At 42.3% G+C, this 19,689-nt stretch overlaps 1 protein-coding gene across 3 annotated transcripts in view; it reads right to left on the reverse strand.

The window, feature by feature from the left end:
* Positions 1-12,055: 12,055 nt before the first annotated feature.
* Positions 12,056-19,689, reverse strand: part of rybpb (RING1 and YY1 binding protein b) — a 47,125-nt gene continuing 39,491 nt past the window's right edge. For 2 of the 3 annotated variants that reach the window (XM_060919250.1, XM_060919252.1), the window contains exons 3-5: positions 17,427-17,693; positions 17,211-17,306; positions 12,056-14,411 (exon numbers count right to left, since the gene is read on the reverse strand). In XM_060919250.1, the coding sequence (XP_060775233.1) occupies positions 14,159-14,411; positions 17,211-17,306; positions 17,427-17,693 (616 nt within the window). In that variant the 3' untranslated portion in view covers positions 12,056-14,158. The remainder of the gene's footprint in view (positions 14,412-17,210; positions 17,307-17,426; positions 17,694-19,689) is intronic. The other variant, XM_060919251.1, reaches the window with a different exon arrangement.

The raw sequence follows: 19,689 nt of genomic DNA on the forward strand, positions 1-19,689 counted from the left end.
AGCATTACTAGCATACAGTATGTTTTGGCTGCAAACCAGTTCAAACCTTTTTGGGGACAATGTTGTAACACTGTAAAGCAACCCTACCCTGATTTGGTATATATTATGCATACATACACCCAATAACCACTTTATTAGCAACATCTGTTCAGGCAATTATACAATCAGCCAGTCATGTAGCAGTTAATGTTCACATCAAACATCATAATAAGGAGGAAATGTGCTCTGTGGATGGATTGTGTATTTCAGGAACTCTTGAAATCTCCTGGAATTTTCACAGAATAGTACAACGAGCAACCACCCATCAAGCAGTGTTATAAAGCTTTCTGTTTAAAACTGTTAAAAACTAACTAGTTAAAAACTAACTAGTGTTATAAAGCTATTTGAGTTTCCTTTAGACTTCCTGTCAGCTCGAACCATTCCAGCCATTCTCCTCGGACCTCTCTAACCAACAAGGGGACACACCAAATATTGACTTTGTTTAGTTTATTACTGATTACTGGTTACTTTTTATCGTCATTTTTTTATAGAAATGTTTAATTTCATTGTTTTTGAAGGCATCTTTGCTTCATGGGCGTGGTCTATATCTGAAGTTTGTTTTATTCAAAGTGAATCCTACCACTGTAACTCAGAAATACTGGAAAATGGAAACCCGACCCCTGGACGTCAGTGAAAGGTTATGACTTTCTCTTTTGCCCCGTGGGATCCAGATGGACCCATCTAGTCCAAAACTAGTAATGCTTCCTTAAAGGAATACGCCACCCCCAGGTGAAATTGAGTCAGTCCCTGCAGTCCCTAGAGTTGGATGAGTGAGCCAAAGCGTTTTGTAGCCGACCCAGCCATTGTCCTGATCTGGAAACGTCCCGGTTAGCTTAGCTTAGCGTAGTCGCTGTAATCCGACGTGTCCAGCTAGCATGTCATTGCAAAAGTGAATCAAATAACTCAAGATTTTTTATAATTATTTCTCATGACCTGTACATTCACATCGAGTACACATATCAATGCAAATTAACACGAAGGGATTTACTAGACCAATTTATATCTGGAACTATTTTCGGCCACAGCACAGGCAAAGCACCGCTGCAGGCGCAAAGACACCACGCAGCACCACAACTTCCGTCAATACACCAGTGTTACCAGGGAAACCAGGGTTTTCAGGTGCTGCGTGGTGTCTTTGCGCCTGCAGCGGTGCTTTGCCTGTGCTGTGGCCGAAAATAGTTCCAGATATAAATTGGTCTAGTAAATCCCTTCGTGTTAATTTGCATTGATATGTGTACTCGATGTGAATGTACAGGTCATGAGAAATAATTATTAAAAAATCTTGAGTTATTTGATTCACTTTTGCAACGACAATGCTATCTGGACACGCCGGATTACAGCGACTACGCTAAGCTAAGCTAACCGGGACGTTTCCAGATCAGGGCAATGGCTGGGTCGGCTACAAAACGCTTTGGCTCACTCATCCAACTCTAGGGACTGCAGGGACTGACTCAATTTCACTTGGGGGTGGTGTATTCCTTTAAAGAAGAAAAAAAAGGAAGGAAGGAAGGAAAACAAATACTCCATCTATACTTCTTATTTGTATTGTATTCATTTATCTCTTCAATCTGACTAAGGTATTTGTATTCAGTTATGAATTGTGGCTGTGTATATCAGAGATTCAGTGCCAGGCCAAGGTTCAGACGCTTAGATTTGTGACACAATCATCCAGAACGAGTGTGAATGAGAGGGAATCAGGGATGTGTATAAGCTCTCAGCAGGGAGTCGAGAGAGGGCAGCTCAGACAGAGGCTCCCCCGAGTCTAATGTCAGTGATCTACACTGCTGGTGTCTGCCCTACTCTGACATCTCAATCCCAGCTGAGACAGCTCCCAGCAGGCCTAGAGGGCAAGAGCTGGCAGTGGCCTCCAAACATGCAGGCCGTGTTCACACTTAGTGTTAACATCCGTCTCCGGTGAGCCAGTCACAAGTGGACAGCTGAGATGTACAGTATAGCCATCTATACACTTAGAAACAGGGGTACAGTAGGAGTCTATTTCTGTCCCCCAAGGTCACGGGCGATTGCTCTAAGACAACGAGGGAGGCTCAGCCTCCTCTAAAAATGACGAACATCGTGTAGGATGAATTGTGCTAGGCTTATGTTATAGCCGACCTTATAACATTGCTATTTCAGATCCAGAATCATAGAAATATATGTGCTCAACCCAACTACAGTGCGAAATCATTCCGTTATAACTTTCCCCAGTTCGCCTAATGTGCGCGTGAGTTTTTCCCCCTCGTGACAGCGCGATGCAGCGCAGCCTCAGTGGACTTCAATGGCATTTGGGAGCTATGCGCTTTTCAATATCAAAATGCAAGACGATTATTGGACAAATACTGCGAAAACGCCCACCCACGGACTCCCAGCCTCAGTGGACTTCAACGGCATTTGGGAGCTATGCGCTTTTCAATCTCAAAATGCAAGACAGTTATTGGACAAATACTGTGAAAACGCCCGCCCACGGACTCCGAGCCTCACATGGGAGGGACATGGCAGTTTCCGCAAGGAGACTGGTGATTGGTGAAAGCGGCCGGATATTTTCTTTGATTGACAGCTCGTTTCAAATATAGACAGGCAGCGGTGAATTTCAGTTCAGTCCCATGCGGATTCGCAAGTGCTGTAGTGTATTGTAAGAGATCGGCTTACATTTCGATTTCATTCATTACATACGGTTTCTACCAGCTTTTTTAGTTTGTATATATTTTCATTGTAAATAAAGTGTAAATATAGTGTTGTCAAGTTTGCTATCTTAGTTCCAGAAATTTCGTTTATTTGAGTGACTGAACTTGAACTTGAGGGGGCTAGTCAGCTAGCAAGAAAGCTGCGCATGGACGCCAAGCATTGCTGATTTAATTTTGGCGAAGCCATTTGCCTTTCGAGGAAAAAATTATAAAATTAAAAAGCAGGGTAGACCAACACCTCAAATTGACTTGGTGAAAAAGGTAGGGAATAATACTCGTTCCTTTCAGCTCTCCTGGTACGAGAAAGTGAATTGGCTAACAGCAAATGACCCACATCAACAACAGTAAATAGGCTACTTTAGTAATATGTCATGGATGGACCAAAAATATACCGTAGAATCTATTTAAAATGTTTATGCTGAGTATATTATATTGGAATATATATTTTTCTGGATATGAATTAAACACAGCTACAATTTGGAAAACATTTTTAAACAAAAACACAGCCGAGAACATTTCACACTACAGACCTGGATTAAAAGTGAAGGGTTATCAAAATTGTCAATAAAACATTTCTCAGTCAAAATAAGTAAAATATAGGGAAAGTGTCATTGAATGAAATGTGTGGCACCCAGCTCTATGTTTGGCTCCCCAAGGTCAGTGCTTGTGCCTATTCCAGAACACTCTGCTGTTACTGCTGAGGTTCCTGACAAAGAGCTGCTTTCAATAATGATCAATTTTTAAACAACATGCCACAATTTTAAAATATAAAATGTTAAAATATACCCCCCCAACACCACCATCATGTATATTGGACAGTAGGCTAATGGGCCAAAAGAACCTGTTATTTCACAGTTTGTGACCCTGCCAAAAATCAGCCAGATCAGAGGCAAGAGTATGGGCAAAATTGATGTGTTTTTTCTTTTTTCTTTTAAAATCTGGAAATATCGTAACCGACCAGCCTCCCCTGTTTGAAAGACTACCAGCCGCCACTGCCCAAGGTACAATCTACACTAATGTACCCCCTACAGCTCATTATTAGTCCTCAAGGTAACTATTGCCGCTTTTCCACTACCAACACGGCTGAGTTGCGCTGAGTCGAGCTGAGTGGGGCTGTTAGAGTTGCATTTTGACTACAACCGCGCTGAACCGTGCTGGCTGGAAGTGGGTGGACACATTGGGTGGAGTTAGCGAAAGTGGGTGGACGTCACATGATGTCGTTAGGCGGCGCAAACAGTGACATCAGTGATCTTTTAAGCGGTAGTCTCACGACCCGGATAGTAAACAATAAACATGGAGGACATGGAGTCGTTAGTGTTGCTGGTCTTGGTGCTGTGGCTTGTTGTCACCGACAATGCGGACAGATACTGGCAAGAGCGTATAGATACTGGCAAGAGCGTATAGATGAGGCGAGGCGCATAAGGCTTCAGAAATTCTCGTAATTCGTAATTCTTCCGGGTTTACGGTGTTTACAGATCCCAGCATGCTCGCGGGGCGTGTGTGGGCATGTGAGGACACTCCTCCTCGCCAATCAGTGCACAGGGGAGTGTCTCCTCACGCCCCCAGCCCCACTCGGCTCAGTTTGGCTCGCTTCAGCCCCACTCCAAAACCGTGCGAGTTTTGGGTGCTAATCAGGGCTGAAGCAAGCTGAGTCGTGCTGCTCTGAGGTAGTCGAAACGCGAGCCGTGTCGGGCTGAAGTGAGCTGAAGCGAGCTGAAGGGAGCTGAAAAAGGGTAGTGGAAAAGGGCCATATATGTACCTTTTTAGGGCCAAAAAAGGTACATATGTTCCCAAGCAGTACCTTAGAGGGTACTGCCTTAGTGACAAGCCATTGTACCCCTAAGGACACAATAATGAACTTTATTTTTCGAGAGTGTACCTTGTATTTTCACATGAATTGTTATCATCTGAACACTTGGGATTACATTTCATTAGCAGCAGGGTAATTGGTGGCTGTAAATTGACTGTAGGTGTGAATGTGAATGGTTGTTTGTGTCTATGTGTCAGCTCTGTGATGACCTGGCGACTTGTCCAGGGTGTACCCCGCCTCTCACCTATAGTCAGCTGGGATAGGCTCCAGCTTGCCCGCGACCCTGTACAGGATAAGCGGCTACAGACAATGGATGGATGAACAGCAGCAGGGTTGCCAAATCTGCCAGAAATAACTTGTAACAAGTTACATTTAGAGATGTTATTTCCTTATTAAGGGTGGTACGGTGGTGTAGTGGTCAGCACTGTCGCCTCACAGCAAGAAAGTTCTGGGTTCGAGCCCAGCAGCCAAAGGGGGCCTTTTTGTGTGGAGTTTGCATGTTCTCCCCGTGTCTGCGTGGGTTTCCTCCGGGTGCTCCGGTTTCCCCTACAGTCCAAAGATATGCAGGTTAGGCTAATTAATGGCTCTAAATTGACGGTAGGTGTGAATGTGAGTGTGAATGGTTGTTTGTGTGTCTATGTGTCAATGCGATGACCTGGCGACTTGTCTACGGTGTACCCTGCCTCTCGCCCATAGTCAACTGGAATAGGCTCCAGCTTGCCCGCAACCCTGCACAGGATAAGCAGCTACAGATAATGGATGGATGGATTTCCTTATTAACTCATCAATCAGATCTTGTCCACATGTATTTTTTGTACCACTGAAAATGAAGCTTTTCAGAAAACACCGTCCAAGGTGGAGAAATTTTAAAACTGACATTTTCACTGTTTGCATGGATAAGAAAAATGCATGTCTTAAAGAAAGAAAGAAAGAAAGAAAGAAAGAAAGAAAGAAAGAAAGAAAGAAAGGGGAAAAAAAAGCACTGACACCACAGAGCCAACCTGTAGATACGCTTAGCACTTTTGCGTGTTATTAACATGCCAGGACTCTGTGCATCATCGCTTCTGACCAGGTTATTTTGTGGACCGTCATTTCTTTTTTGATAACATTTATAATTTCATTTTGCTTTGGGTTGTTATTACACGCTTGTGCAGAGACACCCGAATATTTTACACCTTTCTGAATCCACTGCTCTGGTTGTACTGCATAAAGGCATACATTTTGTATTCAAGTGCCATTTTTCATTTTTGAAGGTTTGGTCATGTTGGTGTTTTCAAGCCTGTGGCTTTCTGTACTGTTCAGTACACATGCTCTTAACATTATTCTTGAGGTGTTTGGGGTGAAGGGGGAAAAAATCATCACATAACTTGTTGCAGGGCCTCAGATTTGGATGATAAAATGTTCAAAAGCACGGGCGAAAATAAAAACAGCGAGAGTGGACAGTTAATAAAATACCGTACACTGCCCTGCCAAAAAAAAAAAGTTACTAATATTTTAGCTTTGATTACTGCATGCATTCACCGTAGCATTGTTTATATAAACTTATGCAAAGTCGCATTTATTTCAGTCCAGATCTGTATTAATTTTTCACCGAGATCTTGTGTTGAGGATGGGAGAGTCGAACCACTGTGCAAAGTCTTCACCAGCACATCCCAAAGATTCTTAGTGGGGTTAATGTCGGGGCTCTGTAGGCAGATTCTACCATAACAGAGGCCAGTTAAGTCCCATCTCCTTAAATTGCTGAATTGATTATTTTGATCATTCTATTAAGTTTTTCTAGTAGCATTTGGGGTCTTGGACATTCACAGTAAATTTTAGGACAGTAGTCCTGGTAACTAATTAATAAAAGCCTGACATGACAGACATGCTAAATGACAATAGAAACACATCGGTTTCTATCATCAAAATCTGACAGACAAACTAACGTCTACCATCATATTCTGACAGACACTCTAGATGACAATAGCAACAAAACTGTTTCTTACATTATTAATCTGACAAATTTAGTAATAATATTAATACCTCATCACTAGAACCAAATAATAAAATAAAATATTGAAATAAAAAAGATAAAATTTATTTTCAAAATTGAAATATCAACAATAATTGTCAGAACAGTGACGATAGACACGACTGTGTCACTTTCGCGGGGAAATAACACATTGAAATGGCCTGTTGGCTGAAAGGGTCGCAAGCGGCTCTGATTTCTCTCAACTTACGATAGTTTTCCTCCAGAAAAATTTAAATATGAATGCACAAATATATTCTCAATGTTTCTATCGTCAGGATAGCTGACAGAAAATCTTACCTTGATTTATTTGATGAAATCTAGCTGTCAGAACTCCAAGTCTTGCCCGGAAGTAAATGTCTGCTGTCACAAAAATCATGCGCAGTAGAATTTCCTCTTTGCGTCAGTCAACATGTGCGTGGCGAGGGCTTGAATTTTGCTATCGTCAGGTGCATTTGACTGACAGACTGACGATAGCATTTTTTAAAAATAACTGTGGGCTTCTCTCGTGAACGAAATAGTTTTTTCGCTGTTAATCTATTTCAACTCTATCTGTTGACATCCAAAAATGATAAAGCCTGCTTCCACACGATAACGACCAAAGATCCATAATGGCCGAGTCTATCGTCAGGTCATCTGACAGAAATTCACTGACGATAGCAACAGGGATAATGAAAGGGATTTTTAAAATGGGAGTTATGTCTGTCAGATATGTCAAAGAAATAGAACTTTATTCTTTAAAAATCTTTTATTGATATACTCAGTGTATTTTTAAATGACGTGCTGTTTTAGCTTGAAAATCTTGAAAATATTACCTCACTGAAAAAAGGACAAGAAAAATTTCTTATTTTGTGGGCAAGTGGTTAATGGATCCAGTTATGGTAGAATCTGCCTGTAGTGAAAATGATTCATGTTTCCTGAACCACTCTTTCACAATCTGAGCCCTAATTTTATGCTCGTGCCATCAGGGAAGAGACAATCCATTGATGCGATGATAACCTGGTCATTCAGGTCGTCATTTTATTGCCCCATAACGTTGCTGAGCCTCAACAGGACCAAATGAAGCAGCCGCAGATCATAACGCTGCCTCCAGAGGCTTGTACAGTGGCCACTATGCACTATGATAGACACATCACTTCATGTGCTTCCCTTCTTACCCTGACACACCCGTCACTCAGGAAGAGAGTAAATCTGGACTTATCAAACCACATGACCTTTTTCCATTGCTCCAGAGTCCAAACTTTATGCTCCCTAGCAAATTGAAGCCTTTTCTCCTGATTGGTCTCACAAGTGGTTTTCTTATGGCCACATATAAGCCATTTAGGCCCGATCCTGTGAGTTCTTCTCACATTGGGAGTCTGGAAATGGTCTTAATTTCATTATTAAACATAACCGTGAGTTCTACAGTCGATTTTTTTTTTTTTAAATGACTCGACTTCAAGCATTTAAATGATCTCTGATCACGGTCAGTCAGGATCTTTTTCCAACTGCATTTTTTCCATAAAAGTTGATGGTTCGCCACTATCCTTCCAGGTTTTAATAATGCTTTGAACAGTTCTTAAGCCAATTCCAGTCATTTCAGCTCAACTCTCTAGCTCTTTTCTTTGCTTGATGTAGGCCAATAATTTGACCCTTCGGAAACACTAACATCTTTTCCATGAGCACGGGATACGTCTTTCAACATGTTTGTTTACGAAAGGAGAAGCTACTCACTGCATCAGTTAGGGTTAAAACAATTGTTGCCAGCTGAAACACATTCACTGTCGTAGGAATTATTCAATCCAAGTAAAAACTGGAAACACATCAGGACACAGGTGTCATTCACATGTGGTTTCAGAAAACCGCTGGACCACCACGGTAAATCTTAATCCAATCTGGTTTAACCTATTGCTCTGAAAGCAATTCCTGATAGAGAACATACAGTGGGGCAAAAAAGTATTTATTCAGCCACCAATTGTGCAAGTTCTCCCACTTAAAAAGATGAAAGAGGCCTGTAATTTTCATCATAGGTACACTTCAGCTATGAGAGACAGAACGGGGGGAAAGAATCCAGGAAATCACATTGTAGGATTTTTGATGAATTAATTGGTAAATTCCTCGGTAAAATAAATATTTGGTCACCTACAAACAAGCAAGATTTCTGGCTCTCACAGACCTGTAACAACTTCTTTAAGAGGCTCCTCTGTCCTCCACTCGTTACCTGTATTAATGGCACCTGTTTGAACTCGTTATCAGTATAAAAGACACCTGTCCACAACTTCAAACAGTCACACTCCAAACTCCACTATGGCCAAGACCAAAGAGCTGTCAAAGGACACCAGAAACAAAATTGTAGACCTGCACCAGGCTGGGAAGACTGAATCTGCAATAGGTAAGCAGCTTGGTGTGAAGAAATCAACTGTGGGAGCAATTATTAGAAAATGGAAGAAATACAAGACCACTGATAATCTCCCTCGATCTAGGGCTCCACGCAAGATCTCACCCCGTGGGGTCAAAATGATCACAAGAATGGTGAGCAAAAATCCCAGAACCACATGGGGGGACCTAGTGAATGACCTGCAGAGAGCTGGGACCAAAGTAACAAAGGCTACCATCAGTAACGCACTACGCTGCCAGGGACTCAAATTCTGCAGTGCCAGACGTGTCCCCCTGCTTAAGCCAGTACATGTCCAGGCCCGTCTGAAGTTTGCTAGAGAGCATTTGGATGAGCCAGAAGAGGATTGGGAGAATGTCATATGGTCAGATGAAACCAAAATAGAACTTTTTGGTAAAAACTCAACTTGTCGTGTTTGGAGGAGAAAGAATGCTGAGTTGCATCCAAAGAACACCATACCTACTGCGAAGCATGGGGGTGGAAACATCATGCTTTGGGGCTGTTTTTCTGCAAAGGGACCAGGACGACTGATCCGTGTAAAGGAAATAATGAATGGGGCCATGTATTGTGAGATTTTGAGTGAAAACCTCCTTCCATCAGCAAGGGCATTGAAGATGAAACGTGGCTGGGTCTTTCAGCATGACAATGATCCCAAACACACCGCCCAGGCAACGAAGGAGTGGCTTCGTAAGAAGCATTTCAAGGTCCTGGAGTGGCCTAGCCAGTCTCCAGATCTCAACCCCATAGAAAATCTTTGGAGGGAGTTGAAAGTCCGTGTTGCCCAGCGACAGCCCCAAAACATCACTGCTCTAGAGGAGATCTGCATGGAGGAATGGGCCAAAATACCAGCAACAGTGTGTGAAAACCTTGTGAAGACTTACAGAAAACGTTTGACCTCTGTCATTGCCAACAAAGGGTATATAACAAAGTATTGAGATGAACTTTTGTTATTGACCAAATACTTATTTTCCACCATAATTTGCAAATAAATTCTTTAAAAATCAGATAAATGTGATTTTCTGGATTTTTTTTTTCTCATTCTGTCTCTCATAGTTGAAGTGTACCTATGATAATTACAGGCCTCTCTCATCTTTTTAAGTGGGAGAACTTGCACAACTGGTGACTGACTAAATACTTTTTTGCCCCACTGTATCATGTTTATTCAGCATGTCCTGAAATCTCCCAACGAAATGTAAAGGAGAAAATGAGACAGACAGCGAGCGCTTTAGATAAATTGAACATTTTATTTGTGAAAAACTACAAGCCAAAAATGCATAAATAGACATTTCTATTTGAAGCAAACAAAATGATAAAGATAGCCTCTAAAGAGCAAAGTCGTGCACATGCTGAAAACTGTAGTATTTGAACAAGTGTAGTAAGCTATAGACAAGGAGCAAAAATGTTCAATAAAAAAAAAATATATATATATATACTGTATATATACACATTTACACAAGGAAAATTAAAGCAACCATCACACAAAATTACCAATAACACTCAGCAAGAAACGCAAAGCATGACAAAGTTTAAAAAATAAAAAAAAAAATAATAAAAGGGTTGGATTAATACACTAACAGACCCTACGCTATTACGAAACAAACTGTAAAAGCGCTTCACAACATCTGATTAGGATCAAATTAAACAACTGGGTGTACTGTACATTTATATTGAAATTTCACACAGTTAATGCTACTGTATATCACAAGTAAATAAGCATATTAATAAGTGGGTTTCTGACAAAGGAAGCTAAAAAAAACGTAACCATCTTTACACAGTAAATTAAGGTTACTGGTCGTACACAAGAACAGAACTGCTTGCGTGTTTAAAAAAATAATAATAATGAAATTAAAAAAAAAAAATGTTCAGCTCCATTGCCATTTGTAGCCTATTATGTTGACATTTGCACCATTTTTGAGATACACATACAAGCATTATTTAAATGGATTTCCTTTTTTTTAAAAATCCCAATAAATTAAGATAATTAATTTTTCTCTTTACAATTTTACAAAAAAAGTTAGCTAACTGCTTATGATAGCGGGTAAGGCAAGTGAAAAGATGGCTATATTCATAAGAAATGTAAAGTAGGCTATACAGTGCTCAGCAAGCGCCAACAACTACAAGTGGGTTCAAATGTGGCAAAGCGTTCGGAACATTAATATCCCTTTTTTTTTTTGTAATTTACCCAATGTAGTTTTCTTCATGTGTTCACATTGCATATTCTCAAAAAAAAAAAAAAAAAGTCATACCAATTCAGTACAACTGCCATGTATGTGGTTCACTTTTTTTTTTTCCTTTTTTTTTTTTTTTTTAAATTAAGCGCAGATCAGGTGATGCGTATGGTCGAGGGCGGTTACAACTTGATGCGTTCGGAATCCCAATCACTGGTTAATATCACAAATACACAAACAAGACATGGTTACTGTCTCACAAACGGACCCAGTAAAGCCTTCATTTGTACAGAACACAAGAGCACTACTGCAGTCTCAACAGAACATAATTATCCCAAAGCCACTGGAGGAAAGAGAAAGCATAAAACTTCAATTCATCGTGTCACTGGAGGCAAATCCAAGTCTTCAATTCTGTTGCAAGTGATACACAAGTGATACTTTCACAACTGGTCACACTTCTGATTCTAAACATTAACCAGTTACTAGAACATTAGCATTAAGCGACTCGTTTAATAACCAAAAGTTAAAATATTGCAATACTGTTGTACAAGATGTGACCCTCTAACTGACCATGTCTTGCAAGAACCAACACAGTAAAAATGTACAACATTTAACGCTGATGTGGTCTTTACAGGTTTGATTCCAAAACAACTGATGAATTTCACAGTATATCGTGGACAAAAATTAGACAGTAAGAATTAGATATGGATTATATTAGACTTTATTTAAAAATGTATTATAATATAGCACACACATGATCATTACATTTCGAATTGTTATTTGTCTATCATGTCAATATCAAATTCCTTTGGTCCTTCAATAAATAAAACTCATATCATATACACATACTTTATACAGGTTTAATACAGTTCAAGAGGAAGTTTGGTGGATTTTTAGGGATAGTCAGGTATTACTACTCTTATTTTGGCCATCATTGTTTTTTTTTTTTTTTTTTTTGGGGGGGGGGGGGGGGGGGGTTGGAAGAGTTAGTCTGAAACACAGCTGAAGACTTTTTAAAACAAACCCAAACAAAACCCTTATTAGGGGTGTTCACACGGCAACTTTTACTCCGGTGTAGCACCGGGGCTGCCCCGGTAGAGCGTTCACACAGTACAAAGTTATCCCGGTGTCGCCCCTGAACGCTGCTTAAACCGGTGCAAATCTAACCCTGCTCGGGAGGTGGTTTAAGAAATTTACTCCGGAGTAAATGCTAGTTTGCGGGGCAGCACCGATATAAAATGGGACGTCTGAATGCTACAGGGGTAGACTCGCTACGCGTGAGGAGAGTTGATTACATACGGGCATTGCATAATTTGCATCCTGGTATTTTGCGCTTCCAAAATGGCGAATATCAACAACAACAGAACTGCGTGTCTTCCAGTGTTGCCAGATTGGGCGGTTTTAAGTGCATTTTGGCGGATTTGAACATATTTTGGGCTGGAAAACGTCAGCAGTATCTGGCAACACTGGTGTCTTCATCCACGTTGTTTTCCCGGCGCTTGGTGATGCCATGACAACCGGGAAAAGCAAGTACATTTTCACGCATGCGCATATCGTATAGCACGGTCGCAAAAACTGCCGTATGAACGCAAGTGGGGCTGCACCGGTGCTAACACGCTTCTCTCTAGTAAGCAGGTTTGTGACGTGCGAACGCGCCACAAAATTTACACCGGTGTAAGATATATTGCAACAAAATGCATCGGTGCAAATATGTGCCGTGTGAACACCCCTACTGTGTTCTCTGTTTCCCTTCAGCGACATCATGTGATTCTACACGATTAGTAAAAGTTATCCGAGTGCCAAGTTACAGTCTACATCTTCATTTTTTCTTAATCCTTCACCAAACAAACGTTTGAAGCTGTAACTGTGATTCAAGTACGCTGGAATGCATTCTGTAAGAAAATGACGATGTGGGTTGGTATGGCGGAATTTAAAACCAGACTAGTTACTCGACGGAACCCAAAAAAAAAAAAACCCATTTAGTGTTTGTACTACATGCCATAAATAACCAATAAGTTACAAATAACTCTACCAAACAATGCCATTAATTAATATAAACAGTAACAACAAACCATGAGCGCATACCCAGTTAACTCCTTGGCAGAAGAATAAACTGGAAACTCTCTTAGGATTTCTAATCCAAATATTATACCCAGATGCCTCTTCATATAGTCGACCGAGAGCCACTGCAAGTGTAAAATGAGGTTCTATTCACAGATGTCAAAAAAAAAAGTCAGGCATCACAGGACCCGGGGTACAAAGTCTGGACTGTGGAAAAGCTAGAAAACTGTCAGACCTGCCTGGCAAAATGAGGGCTGAAAATGCCACCATGAAGAGCAGACAGCCGTTCCCCTAGCACTCATGGAAGAAAAAAAAAATAATAAAATAAATAGAACAGCTGAGGTGGAGTGGCAGAAAAATGAGTGAAATTGGCTTTAAGCTTAAGGGCCTTGATGTGTGAAAGAAAGTCTGAGTAGGGAACAGAAAGAAAAATAAAATAAACCTCACAGTGTAGCTAGCACCAATATGAAAGAGTTTCTCAGGGGGCTCCAGGAAAACAATTCAAACTCATTAAAAACTCATTAAAAGTGTAAAATGGAACCATCAGCCATGCTACTTAGCGAAGCTTCAATGGGAAAAAATCTCTAAAAGATACAACAGATAATAAATAAGTGTCATAGCCATTCAGGAAATTGTTAAAGTGTAGGTGGTTACTGTGCACAGCAGACTTTAATACAAAAAAAAGAAAAAAAAAAAGAAAAATTTGATTCAGCCAGATGTTCACTTACAAGTATAAAACAATACATACAAGAGCGGGGATGCCATCTCATCAGCCCTGCTGTCACTCCAGTGCTACCAAGGTGTGATGCTGAGAATCCACTGCTAAGGGTCCAGAGAGATGAGATTATCTCCAAATCAGGAAATGTATGCGCACGCATTAGCGTTTGTGTAAATGGGGGGGGGGATGTGACAAACATTCGTCCCTCTTTTGGTAAAGCAGATGGGTGGAATGAGAGCAGGGCATAGGAGAACTGCGGAACAGCCAGCATCTCCAGTGTCCAAGAGCAGTTTGAAGGCTCAGAATGACTCGTCGTGGCCGAGCGAGAGGTCTCGTTTAGGAGTGGAGGCACGTGATGAGCTCTTGTCCATGCTCTCGGAGCCCGAGCTCGGGTGCTGCTGCTCAGAGGCCGCGCTGGACGTCATCGTCGAGGAGGATGTCGAGGACGAACGCGTCTTCTCTTTAAAGTCCGTTATGATTACCGTCACGTTCCCCACGGTGATGGCCAGCTGCTGGGCCGTGCTCCGGTCCACGTTCTTCAATTTGGGTCTGCTGACCAGAAGCAAAAAAAAAAAAAGTCACAACTGTTATTTGCACGTACGGGACGTCCAAGCGTCTTTCTCATTCAATAGGGTATAAAAGTGCGCAAAGCAAAATAGAAAAACACACAGTAATTTAAAAGGCGTGTACGATTAGCGATATGAACGCTGAACATAATAACGTCATTATGTTTCAGACACTAACGCGGTTGAGTGGTCTCCATCAATTTCGCCACGCGCAGATCCGCTATATCGATACAGGAGGTCTTTGAACGCCTCGCCATGCTGCCAACCATCAGGCCTGGGCTCACAGCTGGCCTTATCCACATTACTAACAAAACACTGGATTTGGAGCAGAGGTTTTCCTTCTCACTCCAACGGTTTTTGTTTTTTAAATAAACGTGGACGTCTGCATAACGTCAGGTCACAGAGCATTAAAGGAGATCGTCTGCTATACTTTTGAGCACTGCGGTATGGGCTGATTAGCCATCGTGACAGGATTATGAACAGGTTGGCCTGGCTTGCATGCCTGCTGTTGACACTTGCATTGGGTCACTGGTGGTTCTATTTCGTTTCTACTGACCGCCAGAGGCGGTGCTTTCAGCACATGGATATCCATGTGCTGAAAGCACCGCCTCTGGCGGTCATCCGAAACTCATAGAACCGCGGTTATATACATAACCCTCGTTTTATTGGATGAAGAGCTACACTACCGTTCAAAAGTTTGGGGTCACCCAGACAATTTTGTGTTTTCCATGAAAAGTCACACTTTTATTTCCCACCATAAGTTGTAAAATGAATAGAAAATATAGTCAAGACATTTTTCTGGCCATTTTGAGCATTTAATCTACCCCACAAATGTGATGCTCCAGAAACTCAATCTGCTCAAAGGAAGGTCAGTTTTATAGCTTCTCTAAAGAGCTCAACTGTTTTCAGCTGTGCTAACATGATTGTACAAGGGTTTTCTAATCATCCATTAGCCTTCTGAGGCAATGAGCAAACACATTGTACCATTAGAACACTGGAGTGAGAGTTGCTGGAAATGGGCCTCTATGGACCCTTTTCACGTGACGTCACGACAAACGCGGCCGCCATTTTGGACGTGTACTACCAGTAGTTTACCACAGCCAACATTGAGGAACGGCAGCAAAGAAAGTGTTTATTTTCAGCAAGACTTCCATCATGCCACTATATTGTTGTGCACCTGGATGTAGTAACCATCAACAAACAAGGCAAGGGTTATCATTTTATCGGATCCCGGTAGATGCTGACCGACGGAGAAGATGGATAGCGGCATACCAACGCTTGTGTAGTGACCACTTTGTTGGAGGCAAGACGAATAAAATTAGCCAGAAAAGGCATTACATTGCTGTTAACATTCCATTCTAGTTTACTGTAAATTATGATCTGGCAGCTATTTACACCGGATCCAGTGTAAATAGCTGCCGGAGCCAACGTCCGAGGTTCCGGAGCGCGCTCCGGCAAGCTCGGACGTTGGCTCCGGCAGCTATTTACACTGGATCCGGTGTAAATAGCTGCCAGATCATAATTTACAGTAAACTAGTAAATACAGTTTTCTGCATCTCGCTCCTTTTTCTTTTATGTTTGTCGCCTTCCTCGCATTCAAACCGATTCGAGCCGAAGTCCACTACATGTCCAAAATGGCGGTCGCGTTTACGAAGGTCACGTGACTGAAAAGGGTCTATACACCCATGTAGATATTGCACCAAAAACCAGACATTTGCAGCTAGAATAGTCATTTACCACATTAGCAATGTATAGAGTGCATTTCTGATTAGTTTAAAGTGATCTTCATTGAAAAGAACAGTCTTTCAAAAATAAGGACATTTCAAAGTGACCCCAAACTTTTGAACGGTAGTGTACGGTTAGAGAAATGGAGAGGAACTGACTCCATTTTGCTGCGTGCATTTGAGCCATCGAGCCGTCTGTGACGGAGCGGATTATACCCCAGTCCTAGCCGCCCTACAGGGAGGGCTAAATAAGGGAAAGTCCCAGTCTATGATGAAGGTACATGCGGTGGCCATTGCTGTGCATCACAGTGCCATGGATGGTGTCTCACTGGGGACTCAACGAAAGGTCACAGCCTTTCTGAAGGGAGCAAGAAAACCATCATCCTCCTCGCCCCATGAACCCAATCTGGGATCTTGCACATGTAAATTTATCTAACCTGCCTGCTGCCTTTACTTTAAGCCTACAGCAAATCACTGGATTCATAAGTGAGTATTTGGTAGCATTTCATAAAATGATTATTTAAAAAAAAAAAAAACCCTCTATAGCTCTTCCTTCCAAACAAAAACCAAATCGTTATGCATGAAGGATTAATGGCAAATCATGTGTTAGACATCGCCGATATCCGATTACATCGTCCCATCAGCCAGGCCTAGACAGATCAGTGGGAAAACAGCCAGCAGAAAGTGTGTGGGAGTGAAACCTTGCACTGCTCATTTGAGCATAGCCCACAACTAACACTCATTCAGAGACGGAGAAGGAGAAAGAACAGGGTAGAGCGAGGGGGGGGGCAGGGGGGCGCTGCATTTGTGAATCAGAGCAGCTCTTACATTGAGATGCACTGTGGCTGTCTGCCAGCTTTGTTCAGTGACAGAATGACTAACAGTAGCTATTCAAGCTGAGGGAAGGCATCTCCGACTACAGTTATTAATATACTACCATCTCTTTTTAAAAATGGGATGGCATTAAACATTCTAATAAGACAGGAGACAAGAAACTATTGGTCCTTTAGAACAATTGAAAGAAAAAAAAAACCCACAACTAAAGATGGAAACTGAAGCACCTTGAGATGTGAGAGTTTTTAGTCTTGGTGGTCGATTTCCCAGATTGTATACTGTTCCTTTCACTTGGTGGGCTTTGATGGTTGTCCATCTTGGGCCTGCAGAGAGAGAGAGAGAGAGAGAGAGAGAGAGAGACACACACACACGACAAGGAGCAGTTAATATGCGTAAGGAAAAGATTCATATTAACGCAGTAACATGCAGACAATGTTCTGTACCTGGTCTTTTTGCTGCTGGGTTTCTTTGGGAGGGCAACAGTGATTTCCTTCTCTCGGTCCTTCTTCTCTTTGTCAGCATGATCCTTCTCAATCTTGTCCTTGGCTGGGTGCTCACCATCAGGCAGGTTTCGCTCTGGTCGCTCGCCATCAGCCCTCTCCTTCTCGGGTCTCTCTGGCTTCTCCTTCTTTTCTTTCTTTGCAGGGGGAGGGGTGGCATACTGCTGCGCCACCTGCTGAGCCACCAGCTGGGAGTTTATCCTGGGCTTCCTGTGGGGCCATTCAGAGTTCACAGAGTGCATGTTAAAGAGGGAACGTGCTCAACGGATCAAAATTACCCCTAACCTGACTGAACGCGGTTCTGCCTCAATACCTAAACTGCATACCAACACTTTCACTGGGCAACATGCATGTCCCAGTCTGGAGGGGAAATCAACAACAATTATCGTATATATACCAAAGCGGAACATAATGAAATCAATTACACATCAAAAGACGGATAAAAGCACCTACATCATGAGAGGTGGGGAGGCACGGTGGTGTAGTGGTTAGCGCTGTCGCCTCACAGCAAGAAGGTCCGGGTTCGAGCCCCGTGGCCGGCGAGGGCCTTTCTGTGCGGGGTTTGCATGTTCTCCCCGTGTCCGCATGGGTTTCCTCCGGGTGCTCCGGTTTCCCCCACAGTCCAAAGACATGCAGGTTAGGTTAACTGGTGACTCTAAATTGACCGTAGGTGTGAATGGTTGTCTGTGTCTATGTGTCGGCCCTGTGATGACCTGGCGGCTTGTCCAGGGTGTACCCCGCCATTCGCCCGTAGTCAGCTGGGATAGGCTCCAGCTTGCCTGCAACCCTGTAGAACAGGATAAAGCGGCTACAGATAATGAGATGAGATGCCAGTATTTATATCTCATCAAGTACAAAAACAACCCTGGGACAGGGAAGGGGGGAGGGAATATTTAAAAAAAAAAAAAAAAAAAGATATACATTCAGAGTACTTTATTAAAGAACACTACACTAATACTTTGTAGGGCCTCCATTTGTTCCACAAGATGTTGGAAACCTTCCATTGAGAATCTGGTCTATGTTGACACGATTGCGTCACACAATTTCTGCAGATTTTTCAGGTGCCCTTTCGTGCTGCCAATCTCCTGTTCTACCACATCCCAAAGGCGTTCTTCTGGATTCAGAGCCGGTGAGCGAAGTGGTCACTGAAGAACACTGAACTCATTGTCAAGGTTCATGAGACCAGTTTGAGACAGCATTGCTTTGTGACATGGTGCATTATCATGCTGGAAGTAGCCATTAGAAGATGGTGGCCACGAAGGGATGCGCACCAGAGACTCAGATTGTTTTGCAGGTCAAGGGGCCCACAGGGCCCCTCCTGGGGAAAAAACAGGGGCCCATTTCTACAATGGGGGGCCCAGTGATTATCCTTCAGTTGAAGCGAACCTAGTGAGCGAAGCGAGCCCAATGAACAGCCGGGGCAGCCCAGGGGCTGTTTTTTTCTTCTCAATTCTGTTTTTTTTTTGGTATTAGAAGCCATATGAAGCAATGTAGATGACAAAAATCAATGCTTCAACCAAATACATTGAGATATTATTTAATCAGTGGTAGGTATGGCGAAAACTTAAAAAAAAATCTTGACCGACCACCGAGCCTCATTAGCCGGTTAAAGTCGGTTAACCTAGGAGTTTAAACAGGGATGCAAACGGCGCGCCTTTTTCACGGCTCGTGCAGATCCGATTTTTTTTTTGGGGGGGGGGTTGGAGTGTCTGAATAATTTCATCAGAGTAAATTGTGTATTAAAATTACTAAATAAGCAAATGCCGTTACAGTCCATGAAAAAGCCGTGAAAAAGTCGGCATCTGCGCCTTTAGTTTGTTTGGAGAGATCTGATCTGCAATAACATGCATTGTTGGCTACAGACCGAAACATACTTTCAGAATGCACTGGCCAAGGCAGGACTAAACTCCATGTGCCTTCTAATCATAATTAAAAAAAAATAAAGAATAGTAATTTGTAAGCTAAAAAGCCTGTGTCTACACTTTCTTCTTTCGCAGAGTGGCAGTTGTGTTCAACTGGGGCGGGACATGACTGAATGGGTGTTTCTGATTTGTCAGCTGTCTTTAACTGGGGCGGGACATAACTGAATGGGTGTTTCTGATTTGTCAGCTGTCTTTAACTGGGGCGGGACATGACTGAATGGGTGTTTCTGATTTGTCAGCTGTCTTTAACTGGGGCGGGACATGACTGAATGGGTGTTTCTGAT

Source organism: Neoarius graeffei, chromosome 4 (genome assembly GCF_027579695.1).
Source record: "Neoarius graeffei isolate fNeoGra1 chromosome 4, fNeoGra1.pri, whole genome shotgun sequence".
NCBI lineage: Eukaryota > Metazoa > Chordata > Actinopteri > Siluriformes > Ariidae > Neoarius > Neoarius graeffei.